The sequence below is a fragment of the Hakea prostrata genome, chromosome 4 (genome assembly GCF_041222555.1).
Source record: "Hakea prostrata isolate BN-2017 chromosome 4, UWA_Hpros_2, whole genome shotgun sequence".
Lineage (NCBI taxonomy): Eukaryota > Viridiplantae > Streptophyta > Magnoliopsida > Proteales > Proteaceae > Hakea > Hakea prostrata.
Window position 1 is genome coordinate 11236839 of NC_142603.1, and position 18543 is coordinate 11255381.

The following is an 18543-nucleotide window of genomic DNA, read 5'->3' on the forward strand; positions in this document are numbered from 1 at the left end:
CCAATTAAATTAATAGTAAAAGCAGTATGCATAAGATACAAGTGCATGAAAATAAAATAAAATAATAATAACATTTTCAAACCAGTTGTACACTTGCATTAATATTCAACGATGTTCATACAACATCACCTTTGCTTTTGCAAAATTAAAATAACAAAAGCATACATTTCGTGTTTAATGTTGCCTCTTTATAGAATTTAAGGTAAGTTGGTCTGGACAACAATTGCATGACGTGATAGAAATGGCTATCAAAGTTTGAGTAAATTTTTTTATAAGGGTTACGTACTTAAGGATTAAAACGTGACACGTTGGATTCCACTCTATCAGTCTTTGTGACGTGTTTGATTTGGTTGCATACTAGTCTCCCCCACCCCGGGAGATTTATTTGGTCTATTTCCTTATAGATGCATGTCATGTCTCTCAACATCACATCAAATAATTGAAAATCATTTATAAATTACATAAAATAAGTGATTGATTGAACTCATAAATGAGTTCAACCATTTGATGTGATGTTGGGACATATGTAATACATTTACAAGGAAATGTACATGATATGAGACCCCCCCAATTTATGTGACTAATAAATGGATTCAACCATTTGATGTGATGTCGGGATACATGTAACACATCTACAAGAAAATTGAGGGTCCAAATCTAATAAGGAAATGGACATGATATGAAGTTATGAACCCCCCACCCAGTGATCCCCAAAGATAACGTTTTTTAATGCAAACCTTCGATTTGCAACACCTCCCAATGTAATGTGGATTCACATCCCCCATAGCCTTGAGTTGAGCGTCCATCAAGCGGCATTCAATCCATGAATGTCACTTGTCCTTTTATTTTTTTTCAATTGTTAAGATCCTTAAAATCTTAAATTAAATTTTAAATCAATTTAATTAATAATGGTTCATGTTGACTCGAGACCAAACCAAAACATTAAACCCAATCCTAAACCTTCAACTTCCCATCCGTTTGTGGGAGGAGTTGTGGATCAAACTTTTGAAAATAAAACTCGAGGAGGATGAGAGATAAACACAACTGATGATCAGAGAATAAATTCTAAGCACGTTACTATGTCGCTGTCCTTAAGACGTAATTCTCCCCTCATAGCAGCTGTCCTTAAAACGTAATTCGCCCCTCACGGAAGGTGCTATGAGGTACAGCAAACCGTCTCCAGGATACAAAGAAGCCAATTTTATTTTTGATTCTTCTTCTATCTAAGCTAGACGTAATTCTCCCCTCATAGCAGCTGTCCTTAAGACGTAATTCGCCCCTCACGGAAGGTGCTATGAGGTACAGCAAACCGTCTCCCAGGATACAAAGAAGCCAATTTTATTTTTGATTCTTCTTCTATCTAAGCTAGACGTAATTCTCCCCTCATAGCAGATGTCCTTAAGACGTAATTCGCCCCTCACGGAAGGTGCTATGAGGTACCAGCAAACCGTCTCCCAGGATACAAAGAAGCCAACTTTATTTTTGATTCTTCTTCTATCTAAGCTAGAGGGTATTAATAGCTTTGAGGTCTCCCAGGATACAAAGAAGCCAAGTTTATTTTTTATTCTTCTTCTATCTAAGCTAGAGGTTACGGATACAAAGGAACCCAACTTTATTTTTTATTCTTCTTCTATCTAAGCTAGAGGGTATTAATCTATCTAAGCTAGAGGTTACGGATACAAAGGAACCCAACTTTATTTTTTATTCTTCTTCTATCTAAGCTAGAGGGTATTAATAGCTTTGAGGTCTCCCAGGATACAAAGAAGCCCAACTTCATTTTCGATTCTTCTTCTATCTAAGCTAGTGGGTATTAATAGTTTTGAGGTCTCCCATGATACAAAGAAGCTGAACTTTATTTTAGCTTTGAGGTGCACATCTTTGTAGGGGTACCAATGCCTATGTTCAAATTTGAGTTGTCGGATTTCGGCCGCATGATCTAACGATCCAGATTAAACCATCAAATAAATATTTATAGATCTACTTCTATTGTCCTAAATCTACAGTTGATCAAATACACGGTTCAGATCTGATCTCACTAAGTGCTAAGTGCATATGCCTAAACTGCCCACATGAATGCATTGACGTGTCTTATTATTATAAATAAAAGTTAATAGGCAGTACCTATTAATTAACTTGGATTCCAACGTCTCGGTTTTCAATGTGGGACTATATAAAAAACATTTTCCTAAAATAAATAAAGGAAAATTTTTCGCACTTATAAATCCAATAAAATGAGACATTTATTATTTTATTATATTAAAAATAATACAACAGAACATGTGCGATCAATAATTTTATCATGGGGGTTGAAAAAATTTTTCCACGTCAGTTGAGGATTCGAACTCCTAAAGATCTTTTCTACCATTAATAGAAGAAAAAATTAGATTCTAATTATATTAAAAATAATACAACAGAACATGTGCGATCAATAATTTCATCATGGGAGTTGAAAAATTTTCTCCACGTAGTAGAGGATTCGGACTCCTAAAGATCTTTTCTACCATTAATAGAAGAAAAAGTTAGATTCTAAGAGTGGATTTTTACATTCTTGATGGCTTTGACTTCAATATAAAGAGATCTTCATGTGCTCTCTTTATCCAGAGAAACCCCATTCATGTTCTGCCCTTTTCTCAAAATCTCATCATACCCATGGCAAAGCTCAGTACAAAGCTTCTCATTTTCATCTTCATTGTCATCACGTCTATCCTTGTTCTTTGCGATTGTAAGTGAAACTTTTCTTAGTTTAAAATCTTGTTATCTGACATGTAGTGATTGTAAGTTCTTGTTATTGTGTAAAATTTTACTCCATGATATATGGGAGGGACAGACATGTTATAAAATTCTTCTTTCTCAGTCTAAGTGTTCTTCCATTCCCTCATTATTAATGGCAGGCAAAGAGAAACCAAGCGAAGATGAGGAATCAAGCTTGAATGGGGCACCGCAATGCATCTTTTCATTCTGTCGCATTAAGCATGAAGATTGTTGGTGTTGTAAAATTGATGGTGTCTGCTATGACTCTATAGATGATTGCAGGGACAACTGCATTGTTGATCATTCTAGTTTCAATCCCTCAGCAACAACTTCTTCATGATCATCCAAACAACTTTGTTTCCTTTCCTGCCTTCAATGCATGAGTGCGTTAGCCTAGCTGGGGCCTGTGAAGCCAGCAGATTCTGTATTTGCTTTGGTTTATAAATAATGAAGGCTTTCTTTCCTGAATTTCCTTCACAAAGAACAGTGAATTTGTTTCCTTCACTTAACTTGGTTATAGTTGGACAGGTATATGCCCAAGCTAGAAATCCAACTTTAACACTCGAAGTTGTGGCTATCGAAGAAAATTACACTCAATACCTCCAAATGAAAACTATAAAAGCGAATACCAAGACATTACAAATTGAAACGGAAACATATCAAAGTGACACAGAAATTCAGGTTCATACACTAACATGATGTGCTATGTCCAGAAGTGAAGATCTTTTACTGTATGAGAAGAATATTACAATAGAGATCTCTCAACCAATCACTAAAACAATTTAGCAAGACTCTTACCTATAACTTTAAGGAAAAAATCTTCAAATTTCATGATGACTTTATAAGAGAACATAAGGTAAATATTTATAAAATTTTAATCAGGTAAATGGGTCAACTCATCGTCAGTGACGGAGGCTGGATTTAACACGGGAAGGGGCTAGATAATGAAACCATATGGAAAAGGGGTTAAGCTAGTGTTGATATTTCACACATGGAAAAATAGCTAGAGAAGTTCATCTAAGAAAATCTAAAACACTTGAGGGCAAAGGGAAAACCGGGGAAGTGTTGGTATTTCATGCATAGACAAAATGATATACAATAGCATGTAAATAAGGATTTGAGAGGATAAATGGGCTGCCACTTTACCAAATTTTATGCTTCAATTACATCCTAATCCTATAATTGCACACTCACTTGGGTCGCAAACATTATAGATGACCCAAATAGAAGATGGAACCAAGAACTCCTTGCCGAATCTTTCACCCTCCATAAGTAACCCATATCAAGGGTTTTCAGTTGGGGTTAAAGAAGCCCACTAAGAATATTGGCAAATCAATGTCTCTCCCCCGCGCTTTTAATGGTCGAAAAGAAACTAAGCGAGCCAATAATAGACATGCTAACGCAGGGTTGCTCGATTGATAAGATAAGACCAACCCATATATTGAAGAGGCCGTGAGTTCAACTTTTGCTGATGGCATATAACTAGTGAGGTTCACCCAGGTCAGCTTGCGTGCACCTTGACTACATTCTCAGGGGAGACGCCTAGGTGAGAATCGAACCCGCAACCTCTTCACTAAGAAGTGTGGATCTCTTTGCGTTGGCAAATTAACTAAGCTAATTTATTTTTCCGGTAATAATAGTTTGGCTAATTATGTTAAGGGAAAAGAGGTGCCATTTCTAATAAGGGTAGGCTATGCTAGTTTTGAAGAATGAGACAATTAGGGGTAGGGGTATAAACGGATCGGATTGTGGTAATACCATATCCACATCTTATAATATTCGGATGAATTCAAATAATATTCTATCGGTTAGGACGGATTCAGTCGGATAGTTATTTTCTCAAGTAGATTCTTCTAAATTGACATGAATACAAATCGAACACAAGCTTTCGACTACCTATTGACATCTTTAGCACTTTATTTGTGAGGGCTAGACTTGAAATTTAAGAATTTAACAACTTTGGTAGTTATTTTAGTGAAAAATATAAAAAAAAATAGTCATATATCTCAAGTAAAAAATTTATAAAAATGAGAAAATAAATTCAAGTAAATAACTTAATTGGATAATTTTATCGGACAGACAATAATCGGTAAGAAATAGGTATACCATATCCACATCCTATTAGTAATCGGACGGATGTGGATACTCCTAAACAAATACGAAAGCGGATTTTAGTTATCCATTTACACCCCTAATTAGGGGTATTTGTATCATTCTACAAATCAAGAGTAGATACATGATAATAAAACTCAAATCATTTGTCATTACAATTAACGGCAAGATTATTTGATGGTTTATCCTTACTTGATCATATTTTAGCATCCCACAAATGAAAGATTTATCTATTTTATTATTTTTTTAATTGAATCTAACTTGGACCAAAGCTTCGGGGTCCAACTGAATATAACCCAAATAAGAATTTAACGAAAAAAAAGGTTGAGGCCTGAGGGTAGAAGAGGAATTTCATTTTATAATTTTAATCTATTTATTTAGGATGAAATGGTTATCTCCCTTCAAGGTTAATAGTCAAGGGACGCTGTTAAAGTGTCATGGATTTTTCTGTAACGTTTGCAAAATATGTGAGGTGTACTTTTTTTTTTTTTAGTAAATAAAAAGAGGGATGAGGAGATTTGAACCTAGGACATGAGGTTTACCAAACCACCTGGGAGTGAGTTTGGGTTTCACCCGGTTTGCTACCTGGTGAACGGGGCTACAAACTGGCAAAATATCGCCGAGATTTCGGCGATATTTCGCCCCCATTTGAAAATTTTTGCCCCTGTTTTGGGGGTATTTTAGTCAAGGATTTTGGTAAATTCGATGCATATCCTAATTTGATGCAAATATGTGATAAATTTAAATTATTTCCTATAAATATTTCTATTTAAATTTCCTGCTTAGCCACATTTAATATGTTACCTTCTAAAGCCTAAATCATTCGGACATAATTGGAATGATTAACCGACGATTCTATTACAAAATCCCTTCATAATTTAAATTGTTTCCATAAATTATTTCATGTATATACTCTTCCCTAATCACATTTAGCATGTTGACTTTTGAGGACTAAATCACTAGAATATAGTTGGTAAGATTGCTCATTAATCTTGAAGATTTTGCTATAAAATGTCTTTCTATCTATAAATTACTCTATGTAGATTCTCCTCCTAATTACATTTAGTATATTAACTTTTGGGTCTTGAATCTTTGTGATAGAATTGGTAAGATTGGGATAGAATCGCGAGAGAAATCGCCCTAAAAAGTGCAAGAAATAGCATAAAAATTGCAAAACAAAAAATGAAAATTTTGATATATATTTTCCAATATATTGCGAGAAATGGCGAGATATCGCCGCCAATCTCGTTTCAGCCATTAGTTTCAGTTCGGTAAGGACCGAAATCATATTTTGCCGAATTTCGGCAATTTAAAGTTCCATGATGGGGTGTACTTTAATATACTGCAAAATTAGGAATGCATAGAAAAAACCATATAGTCAAGGAGCTCCCACCTTATCCAATTTGAGAGATGATGTGAATTTCTTTGTAAGGTCGACCATTTTGGTTGAGTCTTCAATTGATTGTCGTCCATGGATTTTATGTAAAGCAAATTTCATTCATTGTGTAATAAATTTTAAAATAATAATAATAATAATAATAAATTGAAAGATCTTCCAAGATTTGAAATAAATAAATAAAGTTCTCATATATCTCATTTTTACATATAAATTAAGATCCTTTCTACCAAAAAAAAAAAAGAAAAACTAGAGATTCTAAGAGATTTTTAAATTCTTCCTTTGACCTCTATATAAAGAGGGAGGGAGATCTTGCTGTACAGTCCTCTTGTTATCCATAGAAATCACTTCTATATTTCTACTCTTTTCGGAAAATCTCATCATACCCATGGCAAAGCTCAACACAAAGCTTTTTATTTTCATCTTCATTGTCGTCACCTTCTTTTTTGTTCTTTGCAATTGTAAGTGAATTATTTGTTAGTTTAAAATCTTATTATCTGAGCAACTGTCATGCCAAATGATTGCTCTGTTTTCAAAACTTTTCATGTTTTCCTGAAAGATGCATAGAAACCTTATGCACAAGGGCATGTTTTAAAATTCACCTTTCTCTGTCTAAGTGTTCCATTCCTTCATTGTAACCTGCAGGCAGAGAGAATCCAAGAAGAGATGATCAGGTTTCAAGCTTGAAGGAGGCTAAGGTGAAAACACAATGCCCCAAATCCTTCTGTGGCATTGAGTATAAATACTGTTGGTGTTGCAAGAGCAGCGGTTACTGCTATGGCTCTGTTGATGATTGCCTCCAGGCCTGCCCTCCTTCCAATTCCAATTCAATTCATCAGCAACTACCTCTCCATGATCTAAAGAAGAGCTTTTTCTGTTTCCTTTCCTGCCTTCAATTTATGAGTGCATTTGCTTGGTGCATGTGAAGCCAGCAGATGTATTTGCTTTTCTGTTTAAGTGAAAAATAATGGAGGCTTTCTTAAATATCCCATGCAGAATATATTTCCTTTATAAAGAACTGAGGAATTTGTGACATAACCCCAGCAAGAAACCCAGCTTTTAACTCCGGAAGTTGAAGTTGTGGTGAGTAACAAGAAAAAATCTTATTCCAACTAGAAGAAAATCATTCTCAATACCTGAGATCATGTTAATTCTCCCAATTCCCAGACATGGCTAGCTTCCATTTTCTTTGTTCTATTCTGGGATTTGCAAATCAGAATTGAATTGAATCGGACGATCAAAATTGGACAAGAGCGATCCTAGATTGATCGAAATTGTCTAATACCTTAACCAGTTCTCTCGGTTCAGTTTGGAATCGATTTGGAGTTTTGGATGCTAGAGGTTTATCTTGAAATGGAGGCTGAAAGTAGGGGATCAGATTATTGTTTGGAAATTGAAGAAGATGGGTGAAGGGAGTATCTATTCACCAATCTGTTGAAAATAAGAGTTTAAAGAAACCATAGAGTTGAGGGTAGAATAGCAATTGAGGGCAACATGGTAATCTCCCTTCAATTGTTAATAAATAGCCAAAAATGATCTTTAAGTATTGTGGACTTTTTTGTAAGCTTTGCAAAAAAACTAGGGGTGGTGCATTATAATATATAGTCCTACATTATCATGTTTTAAATCTTGAATATATAGCAAGAGAAGGTATGGATCTTCATTAAAAGGTGCTGGTCATTCATTAGTAAATAAGAAACTCTTTGACAGTTAAAGATCTCATTTTTTTTTCCTTCTTGAAACAATAAATGAAAATTGAGTTTGGATGCTTTATCCATATGGAAGAAATTTTTCAACCCATTGGATTCTTCACATTTTTTTTTTTTTTTTTTTTTTCCCACCCCTGTTCCAAGGCTTTGCCCTGACTAATCCGGAGTTCGACCAGGGTCACACACTTGGCTGTGGTAGGTGTTTATTGTGATTAATGGTATTAAGATTTTTTTTTAAAGTTTGGGAATTGGGGATTTTTATATATTGAGGATGGAGGTATTACATAATAAAACATCAAACATAATCGAACAAATGACCTCTTCACTAAGAAGTGTTAGTTTATATCAGCCAAGTAAATCTGCCATGATTAGTCTCAAGTTCAATTTTAGCTAATTTACTAAAAAGTGAACAACTTGCTTTGAGATTGGATTCACATTAATAATCCAATTATATGAGTTATAAATCTTCCTCTCCCTGTGAGTTGAGGATCCGAATTCCTAAAAACTTCCTTTTTTTGTGGGTAGAAGATCCGGACTCCTAAAAAGAAAATAAATATTCTAAATGTAGATTTTTACATGCCTACTATCCTTGACCTCTATATAAAGAGCTCTTGACATCCTTTGTTAGAGAGAGAAACCACTTTCACATTTCTGCTCTTTTCTCAAAATCTCACCATACCCATGGCAAAGCTCAACCCGAAGCTCCTGATTTTCGTCTTCGTTGTCTTCATCTCCATCATTGTTCTTTCCGATTGTAAGTGAAGTTTTTGTTAGTTTAAAATCTTGTTATCTAATCATATGCAATAAGTGAATTGATCGTTGTGTTTACCATATGTTTCCATAACCATATTCCTTCATTGTTATTGGCAGGCAGAGAGTATCCAAGCAGAGATGAGGTTTCGAGCTTGAAGGAGGCTGACGTGAAATTGAATTTAAGATGCCAGAAATCATTCTGTGACAGTGCAAAAAGAGATTGTTGGTGTTGTGTTTGGTCTCGTCTCTGCTATTACATTGAGAAGGAGTGCTGGAAGGACTGCCATCGTTCCAGTTCCAATTCCTCAGCAACAACTTCTCCATGATCCAAACAACTTTGTTTGCTTTCCTGCCTTCAATTTATGTACTTTCTTTTCTTTATAAGCTTTCTTCATGAAAAGAAAATAAAATAATGAAGGCTTTCTTATATATTCCATGAAATTATTCTCTTTACAAAGAATAGGACATAGCCAGGCTTGGGACCTTCCGTTTCTCTTGTAGATTTGTGACATGTGTCCCAAATAACAGTACATCAAACGGTTGAAATCTTTTTATAAGTCACATTAATCAACTATTTCCAATAAAATAATATAAAACAATATTTTTTATTAAAAAAATATACATAAAGAGTAGTTTTTTAAATCCCCTAGTCTCATAATGATTCTATAAGAAAACATAAAATACATATTAAAGAGTTTTAATTGGGTAGATGGTCGACCCATCGCGTCTGGTCATACTGTATTGCTTCCATCACATACATCAAAAGATGGGTCATTGTGTCATCCACTAAAGCATGTCGGTGCAGATCGATCTTCAAAGCCGGGTACAAGAATTCGAGTTACAGAAAACAGAAATACCTGTATGTGAAGACTACATCTGGCTGTCACCTTGCTTTTGAGTAAGGGTAAGACCATTGAGGGCATTCTCAGGTCAACTCAAAGAGCTTGTCAAGGATATCCTCCAATTCCTTGTGAACACCTAAGTCAGCATTGAAGAGTGCTGGTTGGTTGCTAGTTGCTGCTAGCCCATAATCAGATTAGAGCGAATGAAGAGGATACGAGCCATGATCTTTTGGGAGCTTTTGGATCTTCATTTTTGAGGTACTGTTATGCAGGAACTCAAGTTAACAATTGAGGGTAAATATTCTATTGTAATGAAAACCACTACTTTCAGAGTAGAGAGAGCTTTCAGCAATATTTGAACTTTTCGAATTTTTTTCTTCTTTATACTTCAGATGTTTGATAATGGCATCTACAATGTTTCATTCTTTATGTTGCAAAGCCTACATATTTGATCAGACAAAAAATAAAGGACGTAAGCACATAAAGGGACATTCATCTTACTGAATTAACATGACCCAACAAGCTTGTTGTTGAAGGGGAGCTCTCTTCACTGACCCAAGGATCCTGTACAGACACGGGTGAGTTATCCTTCACCTCCATCTGTAATATGTGTTCATCCCTCTGTGGCACTTGCAACTTTCTATTCCCTGAATGGACCATTTTAGAATTTACCTCTAGAGATTTGTCACTTTTATTACAAGGTGATGAGCAAGTGGATTCAGATGATGAATTAATGGAGATACCTTCCTTGGGAGGAGCCCATCCACTGAGCCTGATGCTCTCTAACTCAGCTGCAACTTCCATCATAGAAGGCCTCATATCCCTATGAAATGCTAGACATCTGAATGCCAACTCTGCCACTTTGTGTACAGAAGAAAGAGCCCATGTATCCCCATGTGGCTTAAGGAATGGGTCTATTATCTCATCGAGACAATTCTTTCCGATCTTATCAATGGCAAGTGCAGCCAAATTCACTTCAGTTTGATGCCTGGAGAAGTCCACTACTTTTAATGCAGTTATAATCTCCACAAGAACAACTCCGAAGCTGTAAACATCACTCTTATCAGAAAGGTGGAAGTTCTGATGGTATTGAGGATCAAGATATCCTGGCGTCCCTTGAGGAGCTGTAGAGATGTGGGATGTTTCTGTCATACCAAGTCTGGAAAGACCAAAGTCAGCTACTTTCGAGTTGAAATTATAGTCTAAAAGGATGTTGCTGGATTTGATGTCCCTATGGTATATTGGTGGGTCATTTGCAGAGTGGAGATGGGCAATGGCTTGAGCAGTTTCAGTGGCAATGGTTAGGCGAATTGTCCAAGGAAGACCTTTGCCTCTCTCCCTCTGTAGATGCTGAGACAGAGTACCATTTGGCATGTATTCATATACAAGAATCTGTTCACCTCTCTCAATGCAGAAACCTAAGAGGCGGACAAGATTTGGGTGGCTAACAGATGAAAGAAGCTTGATCTCATTCATGACCTGCTCAATGCTGTCACTGTCTCGGTTTTTGATCTTTTTTATGGCAACAGACTCTTCATTGTGGAGTTTACCTGCATACACTGTTCCATAGGCACCAGTTCCCAGCCTTTTCTCTTCTGAGAAACAATTTGTGGCTTTCTCGATATCTTTATATGGATAGAAAGGGACAGTGCAATTGCATGCAGCTTCTGAAAGTAAGCGTCTGGTGCTCTTTTGGGTTCTCAACAGAGTGGACCGACGACGGATAAAGCAGCAGATATATGCTAGAACAGCCATCAGAATAGCTCCAGCAACAATGCCTGAAAAAAGAGGTCCTTCTTACTTTGGAATGCAAGACACATTGGAAAACTTTTCAGAATACATTTCAAAGCAAAATAATTGAAAAGAATCAGTAACAAGGTAGTTGAATTGCCTAGAGTCTGAAGCAAGACTCCTAAATATATATGAAGTATATGAGTTCTCATCTACATATACTTGATAGTTAGGACCAAGTGGGTCAGAAGAATCAAAATAGAGAGCACCATACTTGGAAAACTTGAAATTCAAAAAACCATCTTGTGTATAAACAGTTTGGCCCAAACCATTGATCTTTTTGCTCAAACTAAGTGGAGAAGAATAAAAATACCTCCAATCAGAACTGCAACTCTTGTGGTTCCACCGCAATGGCCAGACATGTACTTTGAAGGGTTGCAACTGGGAGCAACTGTTTTGAAGTTCAGAACCAAAGATGGTTAGAAGATAAAAGTGGTAACCTTAACCATGAAAAGCTTCAAAACACAAAGGTAATAATCGAGCTTGCTCTAGTTGTTGCTAAATCCCACCAAAAGCACTAGAGCTTATGGAAATCCAGTAACTAACTAAAACTGGTTTGGCCTAATCTAGTTCACATAGATCTCCACCATGAACATAACAGTAATATTTCGAGAGACCAACTAGGTCTGTTTTTGCAAATGGAAAAAAATCAAATTCTGGCAATCGGAAAATTACCTTTCCGGCAACCAAATCCGGCCTTGAACCCATCTCCCTGGAATCCCTCGTAGCAGCGGCACCGGAATCCTGGTTTTCCGTTGAAAGATGATGTAACCTCTGTACAATTGGCATTCTGGGAACATTGGCATTGCCCTTCCAACCACCACCCAAGCTCCACTTTCAGAAATTCCAGCGACACAGAGGAGCTCATATTCGATTCAACGGATACTGTAGAGAACAAGGATTTACAGTTGCTCTGATTCACGAAATCGAAACTCATGAAATCATCCTTACTGTCTTGATTAGCAAGGCAGCTCAAATTTTCGTTCTTGGGTTGGCACGTATTCCAACCAAAATGAGACTCCACCAGCGTCGACGAAACTCCACAGCTGGAGATGTGAGGGTGACACTGATGCAACAATAACCCATTTTTCCATGTCAATGCGTAGTTCCTACCAAAAAGCTGTCTCAGGTGTTCGATCGAACGGTTGCATTCAGTTGGTATGCTAACCTCAATGCTTTCTGGGTTTACACTTCTGAACTCGAAAATCCCCGATACGAATTTCACCTTCTTCGCTGCAATTTAGACGAATTTCACAACCGTTTGAGAATCCAAATGGGTAGGAAAGTAGATTTTTCCGGCCACTTCCGCAGGATCGGTTGCAAGAAGAGTTGGAAAGCATGAACGGCTCTTATGGCAACAACGGAAATCAATAAGAGAAGAACAATGTTTCGATGATTTAGTCTCATCTTTAATAGCCCATAATCATTCTTTCTTGTTCTTCTTCAAGATGAAACTGGACAGAAGAGAAATCAACACATATGAGCTCACAAGTCACTGTAATTGATTTCTCAGCCAATATGGTTGAATACCAAGCTCCAAATTAAATTTCTTCTACCAACCTGTATGAAATACCTTCCATGGCTCATGTATTCAGATAAACATCAAACACTTAATCAATGCTCTGACCCAGTTGAGCAGAAGTTGAGCTTTGCTGAAATCTACCAGTTGCAATCTTACCCCTTACCACTCTTTGCAAGTATTCAACAATTCCCAACGATTTCAAAAGAACAGTAAAAATCCCATCATTTGACTTGTGTTTTCTTCTCCTCCTGTACTTTGTTCTTGCCCGAAAGGTGTATGAAAAGGAAATGCAGAAAAGTATGAAAAGTATGAAAACCCAAAAAGCCTAAAAGATTTAATACATGAAAATGTTTACAGAGCTGAGAATACTCTGTCTTCCACTGTTTTTCAAGTGATAATCCTAATAAAAAAAATTTTTTGGTAGAATAATCCTAATAAATGAGCTTTGAAAACGGAAGTCAAGATAGGCAAATAATCGCCGCACTATAAAGACCAAAATTTTGATTTGACTTTTTTTTTTTAATAAAATTTTTCTTTTTCTATTAAATTATAGTGTGTACAAATGTTGACCTTTGATTAAATAGTTCTAATCTCGTGGTAAACGGTCAGATATAGTGTATATCTGTTGTATGCTTGTATGTATGTATAGGTGCAACTGTGCAAGTATACCTTAGAGTTAAGTATTTTTATATAATTTTTTTTTCAGAGGTCGATTTATATTTATTTTTCTTTTTGGGCGAAGCATAGAGAATAGAGGATATTATTACATGATGTCTTACATCATTTCGGTTATATAGAGATCGACTTGTCAATGTTCACGATGTCAAGATAGTATTATCCTCTGCCATTAAAATAGAAAATTTTGACACTTTGCAGGAGTGCGCATCCGCGCACCCGTTTCCCTACGTCGGGGGGTCGGGAGATGGCGGCAGGGGCTTGCTCAGCCGATAGGATAGGTGGGGGGGGGGGCGGGTCACCGAGCTTCGCGGCTTGCTTCCAAGCCCGCCCGGGGGGTGCCTCGGTCCGTGCTTGGATCTCGGGGCGGAAGAAGGCGGCGGTGGCAGCTAATGAAGAGTGCGAGGAGTGGTGAATAAGTATTTATAAAATTATTAACTTCTTGATGAACATAAAGGCTAATGAGATCTTGTAATACAAATTTTTATACAACAACAATAACAATAAGCATTGTCCTAATTAAATTGGGTCAGCTATATATATTCTTACATTCCAATCAGTTTTGTTTTAGGTTATGCTAGATACAAGACCTAAATTTTGCATATCTTTTTTCACCACTTCTTTTAATGTTATCTTAAATTTGCCTCTAGGCTTTTTAATCTCTTCAATCTGAATTATATTACTTCTTCGTACAAGAATATTTATAAGTCTCCGTTGAACGTGATTGTGACACTTCCAATGACTACGCTACCTAGAAGTTTGTATACGTGTTTTACTAATTAAAATTTAAGCCTAGACTACCATTCATCACAAATGCTCCTATTATTAACCTATTACTTAGGCTTTGAGCTTGGGGTTGGACACGTTTAATAATTGACTTGACCAACCTCCAACTTTCAACTATTTTTAAATCATTCTTGCCAATGTATGTTAACTTTTAAAGCAACTATTTTCAAGTTGTATGCTTATAGTTGTATAAAATATATAAGAACTCTTTTAACATATATTGAATACGCATTCTCTATTAAGATTCGAGCAATGAGATGAGTAAAGAACCCTTATATTAGTACATAATATTAAGTAGTTTGGAGTGAGTCAAAGTCTATTCTTCACCAACCACCTTTGTTATCATTTCCCATCAGCGTGATAGTTAGAAAAAATCTCTCACTGAATTTCATTATAGTTTCATGTCTCATGTCTCATGTACATTGAATATGTTGAAATTCTTAAATGCCACGGAAGTGAAATGAACTTAAAAAAAAAAAAAAATTCCTATTTCAACAAGAGAGCTCAATCACTATTGTGAATTCAATACATTATAGATCCAGAGATGCTGATCCCCTCTGATCTATTTGTGTTGATCACAGACATTAGAAGACTGGGGAATTCGCTGTTAAATGTTTCTTTTGATTACATTTCAAGAAGCATTAATTGTGTAGATGATACTCTTGCTCGGAGTGCCATGTCTATCTCTTGTATGACGATTTGGCCTTGCTCCTCTCCTTGGATTCAGGACTTGTGTTTCCCTGTCTCCTCGGCTCCTCCATGGTCCTCACTTTGAATGAATGAATTACTCACATACCAAAAAAAAAATTGGATATGAAACCCTAGAATAATCTAGTTACACCAGTCAAAGTCCTACAGACCCAGCAATATTATAAGTAAAGGGGCATTTCGGGACTTTCAAACAGGTTGAGGGAGAGGGTATTTATGCATATTTTCGGTGGTGGATAAGATATTTTTTTCTTCTCTTGGTGTAAGGTGCTGGATAAGATATAAATGCATTAATTTCGACCAACCGTCCTTTAGATTTAATTTTAATACTAATAATAATAAAATAATAATAATTTATTATTTAGAATCGTTTCTTCACAAGGAGAGCACAATATCCAAGTCTATGCCCAAAAAATTACCATCGCCGTCATGTTCTGTTCTCATTTTCTGTCAAGTATGTTTAACCGTTGAATATCAATGAGCGAGATAAAATTTTAATTCAGCGATCAGAAATGTTTTGTTTGACGGTGCAACACATTTAACGGGAAGGCTAAAGCAAGATCCGTCACTTTCATAGTTTCATGGTCGATCTCTTAGGCTTTTTCTGTTGCATATACGACGACTTCGTCAAAAAGAAACAGCTCTGTCTGAAACTCCAAGAGAGAGAGAGAGAGAGACCCAGATGAACCGACAAGGCTATTTTAATGCAAATCCAACGTGTGCTGTTGGGTGTTGATCGATCCACAAAGCAGTCTTTAAACATAATAACCCAAAAGGTTTAAAAAATAGAGAATAGTACAAAAGGCCTGCAAAGCAGGAACCATATGTAGCACGTGAAACTATTCCATCCTCCACGTGTTTTTATTTGCGGCAGCAGCCGCTGGCTGCTGCCGACGCTCCCGATGGAGCCACATAAGCACAAAATAATCTAACGGTTCTAAACCATATGGTGGGGGTATAGTTGTAAATGTTAATTTTTAGATTTATTACTTTTTAAGATTTAAAGTATATGAATTTACAAAAGGAGGTCCCTCCTATACCCGACTCCCTCTTTCATTCTTCTCAGGTGGATACACTGGTTTGATGTCTCTGACGATGCAGCCCTGAGACTCCAGGATCTGGCGATGCTCTGCCGGAACATCAGGCAGGACAGCCACCACCAGTGGGTAAGCACTGTTCACCTTCCTAAGCCCCTTGGCCAGACAGACCCACAGCGCCTTTAATGTAGTCACCATTACCTGCCAAGAAGGTAACATAGGCTCTGCTCGGTTCTAAGTTAGGTTTGGTGAAAAGAGCGGTGCTAAGAGTATCGGAAGCCATGGAAATTCGCAGGAAAATTTCAAAGGACTAACGATTTTGAGATGTCGGAGGAAAACGAAGGACTGGGTATTGAGAGATTGAAAATCTTAGAATGGATAATCTTACAAATTTCTAGGTTAATGGATCTCTTTTATAGACTTTCAAGATGAAAGAGAAGACTGCGTGTGTTGTACCATTATCTTTAAAAATCGTCTGCTCTCAAGAACCATCAACGAACCATCTACGCCTAGAGGCACCATCAAATAAATTCGCCCAGAGGAACCATCAATGAACTTCACAACGTTACCTGAAGAAATATCCACCTGAGAAGAATGAGAGAGGGAGTCGGGTATAAGAGGGACCTCCTTTTGTAAATTCGTTTACTTTAAATCTTAAAAAGTAAAAACTAAAAATTAATATTTACCACTATACCCCCGCCATATGGTTAAGAACCGTTGGATTGTTTTGTGCTTATGTGGCTCCATCAGGAGCGTCGGCAGCGGCTGCTGCCGCAAATAAAAATCCATTTGAATGCTGCATGGTGGGGCATTAACAGATAGATTACTACCATCATCTCTTCTACTCTTATAATCATACTCTGACTCGGTCAAATTTATTCTCTGTCACGTGTTATACAAAAAGACATATGAGAGGGAAATTGCGAATGAAGTGGATGAATTCTAGTTGTCGAGATTTTTATTTTTATTTTTTATCAAAAAAATAAATCTTTTAAAAAAAAAAAAGAAAAGAAGAAAAAGATAAATGCATGTAAACATAAGATTTGATTACAACATTTGAAATCAAGGAGAGGAGTTGACTAAATTGTCATACATGCAATAAACATGGTTTTCCAAGCCAAGGTATGGGTCAAGCTTTATAGAACCTTAGTACACGCCAATGGCGGAACTAGACACGCTACAAAGGCAGAACCGGGCACGGCATAAAGGCAAAAATGGACAAACCAAAAGGACAGAGAGATAACATGCTACAGTGGGTAAGAAGCTTCAACAGAAACGCCTATTGGATCGAGTTGGAAGGGCGGATGGGCAAGTGCTTTGGCAATAATGGCTTTACCAACGCCAGATTTGTGGCCAGATGATGTTGTAGAAATGCCAGATCTGCTTCATAGAACAATGACAACGTTACATGGTATGAGATTGATAGTGCAAATCTCTTCGATAGTTCAAATCTCTTCAGACTATCCACATCTACTTGTGCCCCTTATTAAGCTATTATGCACCCTTTGAGACGACAACCCCCCCCCCCCCCCCAAAAAAAAAAAAAAAAAAAAAATCATCAATTACAAACAACTTTCTTATTCCTACCTTTGACAAATAACAAATATTATAATAATTTTAACAAACATTTTTTTTTTAAAAGGAGTCGTATCAAATCTATGACTTTTGCATTCAGCAACGTTTGAACAAATTCATATATACATAATCTTATCCACTTTTAAAGAGGAGTTTTAACTCTTGATTAAGTTGTTCAACAAATAAATCGTCACCAAAACACCTTTGCACGCATAATTTTTCAAAGAAGGTTAAAAAGATATTTCACATGGGCTGACCATTTGAAAATTTTGTTATGATCTTCGTTTAAAAATAACTTTTGAAAAATAAAACGAAAATCAAGCTGCTTTTTTTTTTTTTCCTTCCACTTTGAATTAAAAACAAAATTCAAGTTCTAAACATGCTGGGACAAAGGTAGTGTTTACATTTAAAAACTGCCTTATAAAATGAATTGTGGGACTCAGGCATCCTTGCTTCTTTCTATTTTTCGGAGACCCTTCTTTTCAAAAGAACGAAAATTTAAGAAAAAAAATCTAACAGCTTGAACATATAGTTCTTCAGACTTCTTAACATACATAATCGTTTGACAGAGCCCTTAATGAAACTGTTTAAATACCATTTGCTTCTGTTTATTTGTAAATCTCTCATGTGCTTATCATATTCTCTATATTCTCGATACACTTAGACGACTGAGAATATGTATAGAGATATCAAAATGGATATAAAAGAAAAACAAAGTATTGATTGAATAAAGATTAGAAGAAGGCTGAACGCCAACTACAAGAGTCATCATCATCATCATCGTCAACCTCGGTTTAATGGAGTCGGGCGAATATAGTTTTCTTTATTGTTCTTTTGTCGAAGGCTCTGGGACATTCAATTACAATATATGATGTGCATTCCTTGA

At 36.4% G+C, this 18543-nt stretch overlaps 1 protein-coding gene across 1 annotated transcript; it reads right to left on the bottom strand.

Annotated features, from left to right (window-relative positions):
- Positions 1-9831: 9831 nt before the first annotated feature.
- On the bottom strand, positions 9832-13267 carry LOC149017858 (Protein kinase superfamily protein). Its single transcript, XM_089152185.1, is given in 5 exon segments — positions 9832-11341; positions 11668-11745; positions 12030-12546; positions 12548-12682; positions 12684-13267. Coding segments are annotated over 5 exon segments (2094 nt in total). The 5' UTR covers positions 12762-13267; the 3' UTR covers positions 9832-10055.
- Between the last annotated feature and the right edge of the window lie 5276 nt (positions 13268-18543).